The sequence below is a fragment of the Furipterus horrens genome, unplaced genomic scaffold (assembly GCF_987537825.1).
Source record: "Furipterus horrens unplaced genomic scaffold, mFurHor1.1.pri manual_scaffold_17, whole genome shotgun sequence".
In the NCBI taxonomy this organism is placed as follows: Eukaryota; Metazoa; Chordata; class Mammalia; order Chiroptera; family Furipteridae; genus Furipterus; species Furipterus horrens.
This window is the reverse complement of record NW_028327187.1, coordinates 8,165,988-8,178,186: the sequence shown is the minus strand read 5'-3', so window position 1 is coordinate 8,178,186 and position 12,199 is coordinate 8,165,988. Positions and strand designations below refer to the sequence as shown.

The following is a 12,199-nucleotide window of genomic DNA, read 5'->3' as shown; positions in this document are numbered from 1 at the left end:
TGACTCATCATTATTAATTCAATTTTTTAAGTGATTAGAAAAAAATTTAAAAAGTAGAAAAGTGTTTTTTGTTAGGAAAAGAAGGTAATATAATAGAAAAAGAATAGTGGAAAGGGTGTTGACCAGTGTGGCTCAGTTAGTTGTGCTTCATCCCCATAACCCAAAAGGTCTAAGGTTTGATTCCTGGTCAAAACACATACCCAGATTGTGGGTTTGGTCCAAGTTAGGATGCATACAAGAGGCAACCAATCAATGTTTCTGTCTCACATAGTTGTTTTTTTCTCTCTTTCTTTCCCTCCCTTACCCTCTTTCTAAAATCAATAAGCATGTCCTCAAGTGAGAATTTAAAAAAAAAATAGTGAAAAAAAAGTTTGGCATTGTTTATTCCTATTGACAAACAATGGCTCTGAATTAACACCCTTCAGGTTGCTACTTAATATGCAGGCAGTTCAGCTCCATCACTGCTTTCCATAGATATGCCAAACTGCATCTCATAGCTCACCCTGGAGGCCTGTACCTCTTTTACAGGTGATAAGGGGTCCAATGAGGCCAGTTGCAATATCTCGTGGAGCATCTACATGAGAATGGTAGATCCAGGTGAGGCATGCTGGGTCAGCATCAGTGGGTGCATGGCTTTCTGGAATGGTCCAATTGTATATATGGTAGCCTCCCGAGGGAACAGAGTCATCAGCTTTCAGCTGACCAGAGGAGCCATCTGGGTAGAGGGAGCCTAGAAAATGAAATTGCACACGTGAGTGAGGGAGAGCCTGGCAGATAAAGAAGTGAAGAGAAGGCTGACATATGAGGCACGTAGGTCCAGTCTTATGGAGAAGGTCAAGTTCTAACATGCAGCACAATTTTCCTCACAATCTGAGGAAGGCACAGATTCAGGTAATATCTAGCTAAAGAATCCCAGACCTCATATCAACGATGGGTGGAGAGGTGGCAGCCATTGGGAAAGGAGCTGTGGCCACAAAAACTACTCCACAGCCCAATCTAGTAGTAACCTAGTTAGTGCAAAGCCAGTGGCATGGAGGCATGGGAAAAAATAGAATTCTCTCCCTGCAAGCACTGGGTTTGGAAAATAATAACAGAATTTCATTTTAAAAGAAACTTAGTTGTCAGTTGGTCCACTTCCTCATTTTATGAAAAAGAAAACTGAAGAAAAGTAACTTTCCAGAGGTCATACAGAGAGAACTGGTGGCCAAGTCAGGACTTTCTGATTTCCCTTTCTATTCCCTTCAGTCATTGTGATGTCTGTATTATAGACCACTGGGCCTGGGATCGTGAAAAATACAGATGAGCAAACTAAACTTCCTCTTAAGAAAAAAAGTAGACCCTTTGGAAGACTCTGACCCTAGAATAATGCTCCCTAATACCCAGAGCATATTCTTTTCTTTTCAAAGAACAAAGATTTTATGGAAATGCCATTTAAATAATTCTTTGTGACAAAAGGCAGATTTTTATTTTTCAATCACAATTGACATTCAATGTTATGTTATATTAGTAGGTGCACAGCATAGTGGTTAGATATTTATATAACTTACGAAGTGATTCCATCCCCCCCCGATATTTACAGTAGCCACCTGACACCATGCATAATTATTACAACATTATTGACTATATTCCTTATGCTGTACTTTAACATCTTCATGACTATTTTGTAATTGCCAATTTGTACTTCTTAATCCCTTCATATTTTTCACCCACCCCCCAACACCCCTCCCCTCTGGCATCATCAGTTTGTTCTTTGTATCTATGATAGAAAAAAGAAAAACAGAAAGAAATTCATAGATAAAGGGAAGATTGAATCGCTACATTTATAATAAAGAATCTGAGGCCCAGAGAGGAACAGTGACTTGCCCGAAGTCACAGTATGTGACTCAGCCATGCTTTCCTTGAGAACCACCCCTGCTACCTCAGATCAATAAGGGAGAAAAGACTGTCTTTGTTCTCACTCCTCTCTCTCATAAGTCAGAGAAGGGAGTGATAGTTGTTACGGACAGGAGAAACAAAAGGTGGGCTGATTTACCTTCTGAGTCCTTCTCATAGAAAACACCATGGGGGTGGATGGTATAGGGACGAGTGGCAAAATTCTTCAGGTGGATAACAATGACATCTCCCACTTCAGCCTGCAACACTGGCCCCAGGAAGCCCAGCCAGGCAGGCTGGTCCACTTCATGCATGTATGAGCCATCACTATATTCTTTGTAGATGGTTTTCTTGTAGCTGCTCCCTATCCGGTTCTTGTCAGACTTTAGGAAGCTGGAAGCTACTCTGGGAAGAAAGGAAGAGTCACAACTTTGCCACAATCTTCAAACCTCTGGAGCATTATTTTGCAGAGGAGGTTGACCAAAAGTGTCCATCTTTTTTTAGGGCAGAACAAGAGGAAATGAGATGTACTGATCAAAACATAAAAGCTTTAAGTTAGAGTCTAATTGGACAATGAAGTATTAAGCAAAAGCATTTGAAATTGATGATATTTAAACACTTTTAGCTTTCAAGCCTACAAAAAAGGCAATTTCACGTGGTTCAATTTAATATATAGTAATGGAAAAAAAAAAAAACAGCTAAGGAGTGGTTCTTTTTAAGTGACCAACTCCTTATCCATGTTGCCTGACTTTGTATCACCCTGCTACATATGGGAGATTTTATGCATAATGGTTAAGGTCTCAAGCTCTGGATCCAGGAAAGTTCAGTTAAATGCCAATATTACCATTTCCAAATCTGTGGGACTTTGAGCAATTTGTGTGACTTCTCTGTGCACAATTTCCTAATTGGTGAAATGGAGATAATCACAGTACCAAACTTGGACAGGTGTTGCTGGTGAAAAAATAATTAAAATATATAAAGAGCTTAGGACAGTGCCAGAAAAATAGTAAAAGCTTAATAAATACTAAATATTACTTCAGCATATTGGGGATGGGAGATAACAAAGTTATCCCTCAAACACAATTTTAAAACACAGACTCTGAGATGTCACAACTAGATGGGTACCCTTCCCCTCTCTCTAAAAATAAATAAATAAAATAAAACAAATAAACAAACAAATAAATAAATAAATAATATTTTTTAAAGTAAAGGGATAAAAAAGATATTAAAAAAAAAAAAACTAGATGGGTACCCTTCCCCTCTCTCTGAAAATAAATAAATAAAATCTTTAAAAAGAAACTAGATGGATAGAAAAATAATTCATCAAAAAAGAGCTGTTTTTCTTACTCTAATTCTTCCTAGGGAGCTCTGAGATGTTACAGAGAACTCTGGAAGACTCTGAGACTTTGGAGAAACAAAGTGATTCATGATCAGAAAAGAACCTTTAATATATTCATTCACTTTTTAAAAACAGACATTTCTGAAACATCTGCAAGGCTCTAAAGTCAAGAAAGGTTAATCCTACCATCAGTTGGATCTTTGTTTCTCTGAGTTTGTTTTTTGTTTCATTTTGTTTGTTCATGTTTTTATTTTTTAAAAATTCCAAATATAAATGAAATCATGTAATATTTGTCTTTCCCTATCTAACTTATTTCACTTAGCATAATACTCTCTAGGTCAACTAATATAATATTGTATGACAATTATCCTTTAATATGAAAAATAGTATTCCTTTGATATCTCCCCAGACTTTTTTTCTTCAAATAATTTAGGACAAAAATAAAGCAAAAAACATCTAAAAAAAGAAAGAAAGAAAGGTTAATCCTATGGGATCTGTGAGAGGTAAATGGTGAGAAGATATCAATTTTGCATCCACATTACTCAGGTTCAAATCCTAGTTCTTATATTTATTAGCTGTGGAACTTGAGTTATTTGATGTCCCTGATCCTCAGCTTTCCCATCTAACAGTAAAGGTTATTTAGACTAACCTCCTAGAGCTTTTGTAAGAATTAAGTGAGACTAAGCATGTAAATGTCTAGTATGGTGGCTGTCACAAGCAGAGTATTATATAAGTGATACCTATTACTATTCTTTCTATGATTATAAAGGCTTTATTTTTTCTCATTTTTACATATCTGAAATTAGTATAGTTCCATTCAACTATAGATTTGTTCCACCACACACATCTTACAAACACTGTATATATTTTATATTTCTTTCTTTAAAAATAAACAGCTAAACAACTCTTGTTAAAACAGCATTGTGGATATCATCATAGCATCAAAGGAATATGAAATTACTATAAGAACCTTAAAAATGCTGAGACACCTGTGTGGAAAAACAGACTCCATATAGAATGTTGGCTCTTGAGTCAACTAGCCTTGTTCTCAGCAAACCTGCCACTAAGTGTATGGTCCAGAGAGATCAGTAACTGACTGCTAACACACACTGGGAAAAAGTCTTCAAGAGGCTACCTCCTGACCTCAAGGATGCCCCCCAAGCTCCAGCTCTAGTTCCACAAGAGATTAAACCTACGTGTCACTTTCCAGAGGCTGGTTTGTGATGACATTCCTTCCCTTGGGAGCATAGTTCCAATGCACGTCCTGAATGCCCAGGTAGTAGACTCGAGTAGCCCCATCAGTCAGTCGGGGCCACAGGGGTTGCATGAACAGCAGAACCCAGAGGAGATGGCCTGATTCCATGGCCCACATTACTCTGGGAAACAGGCAAATGAATAGCTCCTGGTATGGAACAAAGAGAACAAACGGGTTTTGCATGTGTCTGGAAATTAAAGAGGCAAGAGCCAGACAGAGTGACTGAGAAAGCAAGAACGAATTACCTCAGAATCTATACCTTACCTGATTACTTTCAGTTCAACAAGTGTTCAATGAGCTGTACACATTGGACTTTGGAGGACAAAGTTAAACAGTCACTTATACTGATAATTATGCATTGCTTCCTTCAAAAGAGAAATCTGGATCCAGTTCCTTTACCCTGGCTTAAGAATCAGGAAACAGGCACCAAAAGCCTGATTGCACCACTGACTCACTCAGTCCTTGAATCAAGTTACTAATTTTCCCTCTAATTCTTTCTGTGCCTCTCTTTTCACTGTTGCCGCCTTCCATCCCTTACGATACGTGTTTAAAACAAGTGAGAATTAATCAAAAAACATTTACTAGAATGCTAATAGACTCAAAATGGAAACAGCCAAAATGTCCATGAATACTAGAATGGATGAGTAAATTGTATTTTATTTATACAATAGACTTTTATATAACAATGATAGTGAGCAAACTACAATTACACATGAACATACAGATGCCTCACATGAACATAATGTTGCAGAATAAATCAGATGCAAATGAACACATACTCTATTATTTCATTTATGTAAAATACAAAATCAGGCAAAAATAATCTATGCTGCTAGAAGCCAAGATAGTGTTTGCCCTTGAGGTAGGGATCAGTCATTGGGAAGGGAAGAGGAGAAATGCTTCTAATGTGGTTTCTTGATCAACATACTGGTAACATGAGTGTGTTCAGTTTGTGAAAATATATTGTGCTATAAACTTGCATTTGTGTGTTTTTCTGCATGTGAATAGCAAAAAGTAAAAAGTGAAACAAAACAAATGAGAGTGTGTCATGGAAATACTAACTTATAAGAAATGTTCTCTGCTCGTTCTCTGCTATGCACAAACTCATTTCATAGGTCCAAACCTGAGCCAGAATCAGAACTAAGCCTCTAGCCTCCCTTTCTAGTACATCAGCCAGGAGGTTAGATTTCTTGGGACTGGGATAAAGCACTCAGTCATACAATAAACAGCTACAGTAAAACTTAGAGGCACAGACGACATAATATAAACACACATATACATATACTTGCATACACATAGGCACATAAAATCTTACCTAAAAGAAGATCTGTACACACTTGTATCCACACATAGAACCACAATGTCACACAGAACCTCTGTCACTTTCAGAATAAAAATAATAATAATAAATCAATGTTTGTCATGTACGCATAGCAGGCCAGACAGTTTTCTAAGTGTTTTATGTCATTTAATCCTCACGTCAACACTATGAAGAAGATGCCATTATAATCCCCATATTACAGAAAGGAAAACTGCAGAACAGAAGTGTAAAGTAATTTGCCCAAGGTCACCTAGTTAACAACCAGTAGAGTTGGGCTGTGAGTCCAGAAAGTATGGTTCCAGTGTCTATGCTCTTAACAACCATGCCATACTACCTTCCAGGAAACATATTTGCATACTCACATGAATATACACAGATCACATGTATATGTTCATAACTATAACCATCTCTGGGAAAAACGCACATATAGTTGTGACCACTTTTAGAAACACACATATATTCATATAGGTAAAGATACATATAATCAACATCATTCATAATGATGATAAAAATGATAGTAGTTAGCATTCATTGAGAGATTATGACATACTAAATGCCATGTCCAATGGTTTGTATAAATTATTTCACTAACTCCTCATGCTAAGCACATGAGATAAGGACAGTTAAACAAAATGAAATAGAAAATCAAAATTATGCACAGACTTAGATATAGATAGGAAATTCATGATTAATAAGCAGACTTATAGACTTCCCTACAAAATCTCAGACCCCTCTACACACAGCACTAGTGCAAGTGTTAAACCCCAGTCTCCATATAACATTTGACAGAAAGCCCTTGATATAGGGGAGGAGCTGTTCTTGGGTTTCTCTTTCCAAAACTTGGATCTCCCACCGACCACCTGTATAGACTTGGGCATTACTCCGAACCTGTTTTCTTACCTATAAAGTATGATAACAATATCAGTTTTGAAGAAATTAGAAAACCTACATGAAAGGGACAGAATACAATTAATGCTTAAAACAAAATAGAGTAACTGCTGGTTTCTTTCTTCTTCCTTCTCCTTCCTGGCTACTGTCTCTCACATATTCTACATTCTGTATTTCTATACTAAGAGCTAACTTAAATTTTAAGTGCCCCAGAAGGTCCCTCCTAGCCTTTTCATACGACTGTCTCCTTAAGGACTATTTATTCTCTGTACCACTTAATTTCATTAAGGCAGACTTTGTATTATTGTTACCTTCCTGTCTATGAGCTGCCTCATGAGCTGTCTTTATTTTCCACATAGGATTATAAACTCCTTGAGGGTGAATGCCATGCCTTAGAAGTCTTTGTGCATCTATTGCCAGACATGGTGATATGGGCCCTGTAGGTATACTATAAACAGCTACTGCTTAAGTGACATGAAGTGACATGAAGTGATACATTTTCCCACCAGTTGGTTCTAATTCAAGTTTGCCACTGGTACACAGAATAACTTTAAGAAAGTTACTTTACCTTACTGAGCCTCAGTTTCCCCATATATAAAATAATAGAGCTGGACTATATAGTTCTTACCTTTTCGGTGTCATAGATCTTTGAGAATATAATGAAACGCAAAAAGGTGGAACTACAAAAATGTTTTATTTTTATTTTTTCTTAAACATAAAGAGTTCTGAAAGATACTTTCTAGCTCTCATACTCCCATTCACTGATGAAACACAGGTGCAATCACATGCACCTACATATAGTACTACATATGGTCAAACAAATAGCCATGCCTTGGAACCTTCAATATGGAGGGCGTGTTCCTGGTTCAAAGGAAGTCTGAATGCAACATGGACCTCCTTCAAGGTTTTTTCTCAGGAACATGCCAGCAAGGCCATGATACCTTAAACTCACTTATCTAGTGAGAAAACTGTCCCAGGTAAGAGTTTGATAATTGGAGAAGCACATGGTAAGCCTGAAAATATTCCCAGAAGATACTGGTACAGATCTTCAGCATATAATGAATAAGCATTCAAAGGTGACTAATGACCAAAAGATCTAGACAACAGAACCTGGGGGAAAACAGTGCTACCTGGTGTTTACCTATCACATTCCACTTTGCAGTATGTTTTTCATATCTGCTTTTCCATTTAATTATCAAAATATTGTGAGATAAGGACTGTCTTTCCCATTTTGCATCTAGAGCATAGTCTTTGGAATCAGACAGCCTAAACTAATCCTGACTCCACTTTTCCTAGATGTGTGACTTGATAAATTGTTTCACTTCTGTACCCAGAGTGTTTTATCTTTGAAATGAAATCAGTACTATTAGTTACACCCCATATAGTGCAAGGATTAAATGAATTAAGATATGTAAGTGCATAGAATAAAACTATGTGACCGAGTACACAAGTGATCAAAAAGTATTAGTGGCTATTATTAATACAGATGAGGAAATAGCTTTAGAAATAAAGTTTGCCAGGATGTCAAAGTTTAACATTTTATGGATAGCCACAACACGTACACACTCAAAAGTTCCTAAATATAGTAGCACATACGAAGCACATAGGTACATGCATATGATTGAGATTAGTCTCTTTGAAAGCAATATGACATAATGAAAGTAACCAGAAATTCTGAGTCAGATAAACTTGTTTGTGTACTGTTTTCACTAATGTTTGAAAGGGCTAGAATTGGAGACTGAGTAGGCATCTGACAAATATTAGCAGTTTTCTTTCTTTCTAACCACTGGCTTTTTTTCTTTCCAAAGCTGCATTTGTTGTTGCTATTGTTGTCATTTTGTTAAAATTTAGTTTTGTCATAAACTACTAAAATGGAAAAAAGAGCCCGGGCTGGGTGGCTTAGTTAGTTAGAGCATCGTCCCATTCACCACAAGGTTGTGGGTTTGATTCCTGATCAGGGAACATGCCTAGGTTGTGGGTTTGACCCCCCAGTCAGAAGGCAACTGATTGATGTTTCCCTCTCACATTGTTGTTTCCCTTTCTCTTTCTCTTCTCTCTCTTTTTCTCTCTCTCCCTTCTTCTCTCGCTCAAAGAAAAAAAAAATCAATAGAAACATATCCTTGGGTGAAGATTAAAAAATTTTTTTAATTATATAGGCTTAAGGTGTACAATTGTCTAAAATCAACAAAAACATATCCTCAGGTAAGAACTGAAGAAAAAAAAACATAAGAGAAAACCCATAAAGTTATTTTAAAATCATTTTGCTATTTCATGATAAAATTGAAAGACTTTAAAGCATAGAAAAATAGATTCTAGTTCTGAATTCATCACTTATTAGTTGTATGACATTGAGCAAGTCACCTAATTTCCTCATCTTGTAAACAAAGGTAATCTCTGGTTTGGGCTCCTCATTAGTTTACTAAGAAGATCAAATGAAATGAAGGATGTGAAAGCCCTATGTAAACTTCTCACTTGGGTAAGGGTACTTTCCCTCAGCTGAGCCCACAGGAAGAAATCTTAGAGAAAGGTCAGACTGAGGAGAAAAAAATAAAAGAGAAATGTAAAAGGACAAATGAAATAGATAAGTTGAGCCAGAATCCTGGGACAAAGTAAAAACAGAGAGGGCAGAAGGAGAGAGAGAGAGAGAGAGAGAGACAGAGAGAGAGACAGAGAGAGAGAGAGACAGAGAGAGAGAGAGACAGAGAGAGAGAGACAGAGAGAGACAGAGAGAGAGAGACAGAGAGACAGAGAGACAGAGAGAGACAGAGAGAGAATTAATTTCTGCTGTACTTGGGATTAGACATAGTATAGTTGATATACACGGAGACTAGCCTGGAGTGAAGGTCAACCAACTACACATCAAGCCTCCCCTACCTTTATTCTACCTTCCTTTTGTCCCAGCATCACCTGGGCCTGGTCACCATGATCCATGACAATTTGCATCACTGTTTTCCCTATAATTTGCAAGTTGTTCCTTCACTGTGATAATGCCCTTCTCTCTCTCAGTTCCTTTTTCTCAGTTGTGTTAGACTGAGATGGACAGGCTCACACGAAACAAAGGATCGGTCAAATGAACACAGGAATGCTGAGCTGTATTTTTGGTCCTGTCTCCAAATCTCAACATAATAAAAGCCTCCATCCATTTTGGTCCTCTGCTTTTTTAACGCTTTTGGGTCCTTTCTTCACCCTGTGTCTCAAAAGACATTCCAAATGGGGATATTCTCACGTTCTTTGGGTATAGGCTTTTCTTTACTGGGAGGGAAACTAGAATGTTAAAAGCTACACACGGTTTTAGATAATACAAATAAAAACTGTATTATTCTTTAATCAGTATCACTGTATCCTAGAATGTCAGAGGTGATGAAATTGAGACCTAGTGAGGAACGGGCTTACCTGAAGTCCTGACATTGGAACTTAAGTATTCTGACCCCTCACAGGGTAATCATGTCCAGCATATCGCCATACCATTCCTGGGAAAATATTATTTCACTACATATTCTCCACTTGTACTAATGAGGGTGCTTTATCGCCACACATTCTGGTTGTGGTACCACAGAAAGCATTCTGATTTGAAGTCAGAAGACCTGAATTCAAATCCTGTCTCTTACCCGTAATAGCTATATGACCTCTCAACAACTCACTTTCACCTGTTTGAGCCTCACCTTTTTTTTTATCCAAAAAATGGGAATATTTATCTCACAGGATTGTTTTGAGGCCCCCAAAATGAATATTTGAGACCCAAGCGAAGGGTTTGAATGCAATGTATGCTCAGTAAAAAAAAATGAATGCATCCTAGATTCATACATCCACAAAGATGTTTAGAAACTATCTTTTTCCAACCCGTTAACGTGACGTGTAGAAAACTGAGACCAGATGAGTGAAGGGATTTACTCAAAGTCAAGCAGCCAGTTACTGGCAAAGCCAGAATTTGAACCCATGTTTTCCAAAATATTTTTGCTCTTTAGACAATAAATGTGTCAAATAATTTAGATTTTAAACTGACAGCTTAGTTCACCTATCATTTACTTGTTTACTCTATGCCAATTTGGATCTCAAAACATAAAACCAAGTGGTTGTTTTTAAGTGTTTGAATCTCTTATTTATGTAGTTCTCAGATCCATCACCTCAACAACCCCCTCAACCTGTGAAATGGAAAATCAGCATATTACTTCAACAGAAAAAATAACTACTCTCAACAAGTCCAGATTGTCCCTGAAGCACTCAGGCCAGTGTGGTCCTGGCCATTTTGGAGACAGGAACAAAAGAAGCCTATTGTTCTCTTTAACTTCCCTGAACACCCAGCCAAGCTTCCTCTAACTTTTCAACAACTTAATTTCTCTCCAGTGGCCCAGGACTCCCCTAAACCCAGATGAATAAAGTTGTTTTTTTTTTTTTTTTTTTTACAAAGAAATGAAGGTCAGGTAGGGTTTGGAAAGAGAGAAAAGAAAGCTTACCTTTGCTAGAGAAAACCCTTCTATATTCATGTCAGCAGCCTAGTGATGCTGAACTGCAGACCCCAGCGTGAGTCTGCCAGCCCTGCTCACTCAGTATCCTGGGTTACAGGGCCTTTCTCATAAATTAAGTCCAGGGCTCCAATCTGGCGAGTGTTACTGGGGTAGGGTGAATGGAGGAGGGGGTAGTGCTGGGTGCTGTCCTTTCCAGAAACTTGACTACTGGAATGTCTTGTTCCGGTTTGGTTTGGCACAAAACCCGGGACGGTTCTTTAACCATATCCGGGTGTTTTCCAAATCCCGGTTAGGATCTCAGGAGGAATTACAAGGGGGTGGGCTGCATTTCTGTTATCGCGGCTTGCTAGTTGGCCTTTGCTGAGAGGGGGAGGGGAATGCACTATCAGTGTGGCCAGTCAAAGCTCACAGATGGATTCCACTGGCCCCATTTATGAAATGGGGTCCTTCGTAAGTATTGCTAGATTTAGGAAAAGCAGCCCCCATACCAATTGTTTCCCTTCTTACTGTGAAGCAGTTATCAGCTCTGCCTATTATCCTGAGGCCATGGGTGCTTGGTTGTAAAGGAAAATAAAACTGGTGATAAAACAAAGAACTTCCTACATGCCAGGCCCTATGTTAACCACTTTACATGCATTCTATCATTTAAGTCTCCTGACATTTTGTGAAACGGACACTATTTCCCCTTATTTTACAACTGAAGAAAACCAGGTTCTAAGAGAGAAGGTAACTTGCTCAAGGTCACACAATTACGAGGTAAAAGAGGGAATTTTACTGGGGTCTGTCTAGACTCTTAACCACCACACTACCACACTGTGTTGCTTAGGGGAGAAACAGAGAGCCCTTTTGAGAAGAGGAAAGTGACTTCACAATTATTGAGTGTCTGCTGTCCACCAGTCACTGCTAGGTAATTTTCTATGTATATTACCTGACTGCCATTCCTAGCAGTTCCCAGTGTGAAACCTGAGGGCTGTATTATCAACAGTTTCCATAGAGGACACTGGATACAACTAGAAGATAGCCTGGATTAATATGTCAGCATCTTAAAAAGAAAGACC

At 38.0% G+C, this 12,199-nt stretch overlaps 1 protein-coding gene across 1 annotated transcript in view; it reads right to left on the bottom strand.

Moving 5' to 3' along the window:
• The window catches only part of HEPH (hephaestin), a 67,803-nt gene extending 56,504 nt beyond the window's left edge, over positions 1-11,299 (bottom strand). The window contains exons 1-4 of the mRNA XM_090263877.1: positions 11,130-11,299; positions 4,408-4,613; positions 2,033-2,277; positions 518-730 (exon numbers count right to left, since the gene is read on the bottom strand). Of these exons, the coding sequence (XP_090120003.1) occupies positions 518-730; positions 2,033-2,277; positions 4,408-4,613; positions 11,130-11,159 (694 nt within the window). The 5' untranslated portion in view covers positions 11,160-11,299. The remainder of the gene's footprint in view (positions 1-517; positions 731-2,032; positions 2,278-4,407; positions 4,614-11,129) is intronic.
• Positions 11,300-12,199: the final 900 nt, after the last annotated feature.